This window comes from Rhododendron vialii, chromosome 5a (genome assembly GCF_030253575.1).
Source record: "Rhododendron vialii isolate Sample 1 chromosome 5a, ASM3025357v1".
Taxonomy (NCBI): Eukaryota; Viridiplantae; Streptophyta; class Magnoliopsida; order Ericales; family Ericaceae; genus Rhododendron; species Rhododendron vialii.
The window spans coordinates 42,334,931-42,342,184 of record NC_080561.1 but is presented as its reverse complement, the minus strand read 5'-3'; the positions used below and the strand labels follow the sequence as shown (position 1 = coordinate 42,342,184).

Sequence of the window (7,254 nt, the reverse complement as noted above, 5' to 3'; positions counted from 1 at the left end):
ACTGGCGTACGTCATCAAGGTACTGGCGTAAGCCAGTTGGGTTTTGCTGGGGCCGTTTGGCTTTGGTTTGAAGGGTTTGAAAGGGGTTTGAGAGAGGTTCGGGGCGCTCAAAGCTCAAACACACCATTATCCTCAGACTGTTCTCGACCAAAATCATCATTGGGGGAATAAAGATCGACAAATAACGTTATCTGGACAATCCAGAATGGGGTGTCTACACTTGTCTTTTTTGTTTAATCTTTTTTCTTGCTCTGTATTTTTCCCAGATCCCTAGTTCACTACTTTCCCTCTTTTCCAAACCCAGCGGTGGAGAGAGAGGGAGAGACCCAGTGGTGGAGAAATCAATCTTCCCCAAATCGAGCTGCCCCAAATCAAGCGTCCCCGGGTATCCTTGAAATCTCGTTGTTGTCGATTGCTTGCTTTATCCTCGCATATACACGTGCACACACACGATATATGCACAGTGCATAATAAGATCTCCTGTAGAGGGTGTCGGCGAACGGCCTCCGATGAGCTTTCCTTTAGGCTCCCAACGGACCTACCAATTGGGGCTTGGGGTCAGAGTTCATGCCAATGATGATGACGAGCAGGATGAAGCCGTGGTGAGTAAACCTTGGCTTTCTTCATGATTCAGTTCGTCCATTCCTCAATGGACTTGGCCAGCGACCGGTCCTCCGACGGCCTTGAGGAGCCCTTCGCCGCCTTGCTTTTCACCTTCAATGTAATCACCTTAGACGCCATAGAATTGATTCGAGTCAGCTCGAACTCCCTGTAATGTAACCCTTGTTTTTTTTATAAGAAAAACGAGGGTTTGGTGGTGGTGGAGATTAATAGGAGAACTTTCAGGATCTAAGGCCTCATTTGGTTCTTCTTAAATTGTTTAGGCCTAGTTTCCCAAAAAAAATAAAAAAGCTTGGTTTTTTTTTTGTTGTCATCATTCAGCTTTTTTTCCGCATGCACTAAAAATTTCAATCTTTAGCCCTATCTCTCTCTCTGCCAGCTTGTGTGGGTGTGTGTTGACCTTTTTGAAAATGCATTTTGATGATCTCAAGCATTGCATTTTTGCTGAGGTGATTAAGCTTTATTAAGGTATTGTCTCATCTATATAACTTTCAGGAGGATTATATTTTAATGTGCTTGCTTAATATAAGAGAAGCAAGGATAAGATTTAAATCAACACTGATTACTGTAGCCGCAAGGTTTTTTGTGCTTTGTTTGTTTGGGTTTTAATTTGTATAGACTTAGTCAATATACAGTTTTTTTGTTTCTCTACTCTCTAATGTTTCTTGTTTTGATTTGTATTAAACACTTCAAGTGGTCATACGTATAGTTCTAATGGATAAGTCTTGGATTCACATGAAGAATAGGCTAGACAACCCACATGGGACAGAAAGTTTCATTGAGTTTGCTTATGCAAATAAGCTTACAGGGGCAATTAATATATATTGCTCGTGCAAGTACTATGTTGACCTCAAGTTAGAGAGACAAGCTCGCCCAATTATTAGAGAAGTCATTTTCTATGGAAAGTTGATAGATATCAATGGCGTGACCGGGATCGATTGCATGCAGAGGTGCGAAAAGAAGTTCTAGCTGAGGTAGATGACAGGCTTTCTCCCCCAGAGCATAAGCGTGCTAGGTTTGAGGCTCATGCAAAAGATCTTGGATACTCTTTGAGATCTTGTATTGTTTTCTTCTTTGTCTTCTTTCAGTAAACTTGATTCTAACTAATAAGGAGATGAAGAGAACTTCATAATTTGTAGAGATTGAGATCAGTGTAGTAATGTTCTTGCATGTGTACTCATGTTATGAATTTGAAATGCACGAGGTGTTGCATTTTTAGGATAATACGTAACTTTGGGGAATCCTGACATGTATTATATATGTGCTTAGTTCTTGAAGTTATTGGTTTTCCACTTTGCCTAATGTTTTATTTTTACATTGATCTTGGTCTGCATTAGGTTAAAATGTTTGCGTTTATTTTCTAGTTCATAGTTACGCAAAATGTCCAAAGGAGGAAAAGTGTCGCTCCAACCTAGTTTTCTATCAACTCATTTCATACCAGATTATGAGAGGAAAAGAAACGAGAAGATAAAGAGGAACAATAAGATCTGTGAATCTCATGGGGTGAAGACTATTGCAACTCCTTTTGTGGGATCGGTTCAGCAGCGCAAATGTGTTACTGCTGAAAATGGAAAGCGTACTAGGGTTGAGTTGGAGGATGATGGCTATAGGCTTTCACGTGATGAGGATGACCCTGGCCATGATAGTGAGTCGGTTGACTCTTTTGAGCAGGTACAATATATAAGTACACGTTAATGATAGGCAAAAGTAATGTATCTATACATTTTCTTTCTTTCTTTCTAGTAGTCTTGTTATATGTACATTATATATTTATGTTTGGGCACTCTGTATTGTGTTGTTATAGGCTTTAGAGATGCCACGAGGTTGTCAAAGAGCGCCACAGTCCCATCCAGAGCCACAATCCTATGCAACTATGATCTCCGAGAGGGTCACCCGATCGACGCCACAACCGAACATGGATACCCAGGCCCTACCACCTCCCATTGTCCAGCCACAAAGTGAGGCATTAGCTAACAACAATGTTGGTGAGTGATGTAGTTTAAGAATTATTTTTTAGATTCTTTATCTTGTTTTTTAAGCCTGAATAAACCAGTAGCTGCTGCCTTTTTTTGTTACCTCTGTATCAGCTTTCTTCTTTTTCTGCATGTTCATTTTTTGTCCAAGCACATGTTACTTATGCTGCAATTTTTCTCCATTATAAGATTTGCTTAATATGCAAGGAAGGGGGAACAACAAGAGAAAAAGAAAGAGATGTAATATGTTTGCTCACTGCCTGAACCTTCAATTTTTAATATGAGTGACATGTGCTTGGACAAATATTCTTTGATCTGGTTGCAGTTTGTGAATTGGCTGGAAAAATATTCTTTTTACTTGTGAAATTTCCTACCTTTGTTATTGTTTTGGCGTAGTGTATGACATCATGTTGATTGGAGCCTTTCGGAACTCGGCCTATTGTGATATCATAGTAGAGCCTTGCAGTGAGAGGCTGCTACACCTATTTTCTACATAAATATGGATACAAGTTTTTACCTGATACTTCCACTATCTTTTTCTTACACCAAACTCCAGCAATTTGGGAGTACAGTTAAGATTGATGAAGGCTCCAATGTCACTGTATGTTATTCCTAAATCTGTACACTTCTCATAGGATACAGAACATTTTGAATGGGTGCAGAATCTGCTTGCATATTGACCTCTGCTTGTGTGAGTTTAGTCAAGGGTCATTTGATTCTCCATGCTCCATGAATTTTTGAAACATACTATAGCTATATATTCTCTTGCCAATTGGAAAAATTTCTTACTAGTACTTTACAACAGTACTCACTGTTAGACGCACTCGTGGGCCTACGCGAGGCAAGCTGGCACAAAGGGTCATTGATAAATATGGAAGGCTTAAAGTTCCCATTCCATCACAGTTCCGTGCAGCGGTAGGGGAGCATGCTTCTAAATTGGCCTCAAAGATTGGCTTTGAGGTTCGGACACATGTGATGGACCTTGGCGTTCGTCGGTGGAAGGCCTTGGATGATAGTGTTAAAGGGCCTATACTTCAGCGACTGACGGTAGTTGCAAGATCTACTTATTTATTGTTTCTTAAATGACAACGAAGTCATTATCTGCAATAGTTGCTATTGCAGGATAAGTTTGATTTGCAAGGAGATCCTATTGATGTTGATAAGGCAGTGGCAACACAATGTGGACGAAGAATAAGTAACTACACCTATAAGTTGAAGAAAAAATACGATAAGCTTGTAAAGGCAAAGGGGGCTGAGTATGCAAGAAGCAACCCCCCAGGTGGTGTAAAGCCGGAACAGTGGACAAGCTTAATAGATAAGAAGTGAAATGATAAGAAGTGGCAGGTAATCTTTTGAGTACACATAAAAATAGCCATAGGTTCTTCTTGTAGCATCCTAATCTTTAATGCTCTTAAAATCACATTCTAAACCTGAACTACCTCATAGTTTCTTTTTTCTCTATTGGTTTGTACTCCTTGCAGAAACAATCAAAAGCAAACACCAATAACAGGTCCGATAAGAAAAGCAAACACAGATGTGGATCAAAGTCATTACCGGTTAGGGTTGTCGAAATGGTGCGTTTTGAATTATATTTTCAGTTTTATTACATTATAAATAGGCTTATTAACTCATTTGTTGCGAATAAAAACATATTAGATGGAAGGAACTGATGGTGCTGTGCCTGCATTAGAAAAAATATACAAATCCACCCACTTAAATGCAGATACAAACGAGTGGATCTCTCCAGAATGCGAAGATATCCATGTACGTATATCAAGTACTTTATTGTGTACTTGTGTTTGCATAATTATTAGAACTTGCATCTGCTAAACTGTTTGAGCTTAAATTACTCAATTTACTTTAAAATGACAGGATGAGATCGTAAGAATAGAGGCTGAATATAATTCTCAGGATGGTGCAGTCCCGATAACGCAAGATGAGCTTTCTGTCAAGGTATTCAAGGTAAAATCAGGCTATTTGAAGGGACTTGGAATGAGGCCTTCCTCTACTGTTAGGAGTACCATTGTTGGATCTGTGAACAATAATGAATATGTAACACACCTTGAGAAAAAGGTAGACGAGCAAGATGAGTTAATTCAGGAGCAAGGTGAAAAAATTCAAGCGCAAGCAGAAGGAATTGAAGCAGCAAATGCCACGATAGACAAGCTAGTGGAGGCAAAAGAGCAACAGGGGAGGGCTTTGGCTAGTGTTCTGGAGTACCTTAAAAATCAAGGGTACACCGGATACTGGTATATCTCTCTCTCTCTCTCTCTCTCTCTCTCTCTCTCTCTCTCTCTCTCTCCAACAAGTGATATGTCTTTAGTTGGAACAACTTCTAAGTGATAGAAGAGCTGCTCTGTAAAAAACAGAGTATATTTAGATTATAGAAGTCAAATAATTTAGTAGTTTGACTAGATTACTCAGGCAAAAATAGTATCTATGAATGTGTTCGTGAAAGTTATTTTTACCTAAGTTTGCACTTCCATCCACCAGGCCAATTTTTCATTGGTTATCTGTTTTTTCCTGAAACACACAACACTTGTTTTCATTTTGAAGCCGAGTTTCCAAAAATGTTCTGCAAAATATTGCTTATCTAATGTCATGCCATGGTTGATCCCTTAAGTTAGAGAAGTGTTCCCAGTAAGTGGACATAGGTTGTGATGCAATAGGGATTGGATTTGAGTCATAAGAGTCACAAAAGTTTAGTGCAAAAGGTAATGTTCCAATTCTATTGTCAGATTATTTGTTGCATACTGTCCACATTTATGAAGCACAAAATGAAGGCTTTACACTTCAGTTGATTGATTTTGGCATTAACTATCATAATTTCATTCATAGCATAAAATTCATTACATTTTGGCATATATACATTTGAAGCTATGGTACTACTATGCATATCTTGTCTTTGCATTGATTCCATGAGGTTGCTTGTTCCTTGAAGTCGTGGTATTGATGTGCTTTGCTCCTCACTCATTGTTTCATTTGTGTAATGTTAAGTTTACATGATGTTTCGTATTTCTATTAACATATTAACAATACTTTCTTAATCTTGTTTCATGTTTGCAGATTGAGTATGTAGAAGGTTGGTAGCGGGAGATGATATATGCGTGTTCCTATGAAGACTTCTTTTTGGATGAAGTTCGGTGTCTTCTTTTTTAATGATGCTACGAGAACTCTTCTTTTTTGATGATTCATAGGATAAGAACTGTGATGAACTACATATGGTCTAGTTTGATTATTTTTGACATTCGTACATGGATGCATTATATCCTAAATGTAGATGACTATTTTGGGGTGGATGAATATTGCATTATAGTATCTTGTTTGAGATCTATTAGATTCTAAAATGTACTTGATATGGTATTCTTAGAAGAGTGCGAGACGATTTTTTTTTGTCACCAATATTTCTAATATATGTAATTTAGGTGACAAATTCTTTTTATCACTAAAGAGGTTTCCCTGTGAAACTTTTCAGAGACGAATTTTTTTGTCACCAATCGGCTTTAATTTTATGATTATAGGAGACAAAATCATTTTGTCGCCTATACTAATTTCCGTAATATTTAAATTAAATTCTTTGGAGACGAGTTTTTTTGTCACCTGTATAGTTTCCCTGGTCAATATTCATTCACTATTAGTGACGAAACTGGATAAGCGTGATAAAAAATTTGTAAATTGGTGATGAAAAATTTCGTCCCCAAAATTACTATAGGTGACGAAACAAAATTTTCGTCACCATGTGACTTTCTGAGAAAACCTTTAGGTGACAAAAAAATCTTCATCTCTAAACTATTTGTGACAAAAACCGTGCATTTGGTGACGATTTAATTCATCACCAAACACAAATTTTCTTGTAGTGTTGGCTATAGTTGTAAACGAGCCACAAGACTCGGATCGTAGATCTCACATACCTTGAATTTTTTATCACAAGCTAAATGAGTTGGCCCTTAGAGAAGAGACCAGGTGACACCAGTGACCCTATTGCTCAATGGTTGAAGGAAATTTTTTATGCAAATTTTGGCATATTGACCTCTAAATCGTTGAAGGGAAAAATTCCACGCAGGCATGCCTTTTATGGTTTCCGCATTTGAATTGCTTGTGTTAAATATTTGATTATCCATTTATTATTGTTGATACATTGTCACTGTTGGGTTCATGGGGTGGTTTTGGCCCATGATTTTGACTAAGATCTATTTTGGCTTTGAGTTTTTTTCAAATAAAAAAAACTATTGGTCATTTAGTGTTCCATGGCTATAAGTACTATCTATGACTGTGTGTTTTGTGGGTTGAGGCCTTGATGAGCCGGTCACTACTCTTTTGGGTGTGGCATGTTGGGAGCATAACTTAAAATTTGATGCTATATTGCTTCAGCAAAAGTATAGTACTAATCAAAGTACTGTTGGGTAAAGTCTTTACCAAATTATAACTTATTTTATATGCTTAAGCCCTGGCCTCATGTTGGATTGCGTAAATATATGGACAACCAAAAAGATGTAAGGATTGGTTGGCAACATCTTATATAAATTACCAACCCAGTCAGGATAAGGCATGGGAAGAAATTAATAAAAACATTCTAGCCAGGTATGATTATCATCACTAGGGTTCTTTAAGATGACATTTCATCTTATAATACATGCCAGTATATTATAGGTAGGGCTGC

The 7,254-nt window shown here is 37.8% G+C and overlaps 1 protein-coding gene across 4 annotated transcripts; it reads left to right on the top strand.

Annotated features, from left to right (window-relative positions):
* Positions 1-1,712: 1,712 nt before the first annotated feature.
* LOC131326130 (uncharacterized) lies at positions 1,713-5,945 on the top strand. Of its 4 annotated transcripts, none has more exons than XM_058358742.1 (8): positions 1,717-2,292; positions 2,426-2,606; positions 3,400-3,641; positions 3,717-3,938; positions 4,076-4,168; positions 4,251-4,358; positions 4,506-4,843; positions 5,661-5,945. In XM_058358742.1, the coding sequence occupies exons 1-4, from the start codon at positions 2,002-2,004 to the stop codon at positions 3,918-3,920; spliced, it is 918 nt and encodes a 305-aa protein (XP_058214725.1). In that variant the 5' UTR covers positions 1,717-2,001; the 3' UTR covers positions 3,921-3,938; positions 4,076-4,168; positions 4,251-4,358; positions 4,506-4,843; positions 5,661-5,945. The 4 variants fall into 4 exon arrangements, with proteins under 4 accessions (XP_058214727.1, XP_058214725.1, XP_058214723.1 ...); XM_058358740.1 differs by having other exon boundaries at positions 4,467-4,843; XM_058358743.1 differs by lacking the exon at positions 4,251-4,358 and having other exon boundaries at positions 4,467-4,843.
* Positions 5,946-7,254: the final 1,309 nt, after the last annotated feature.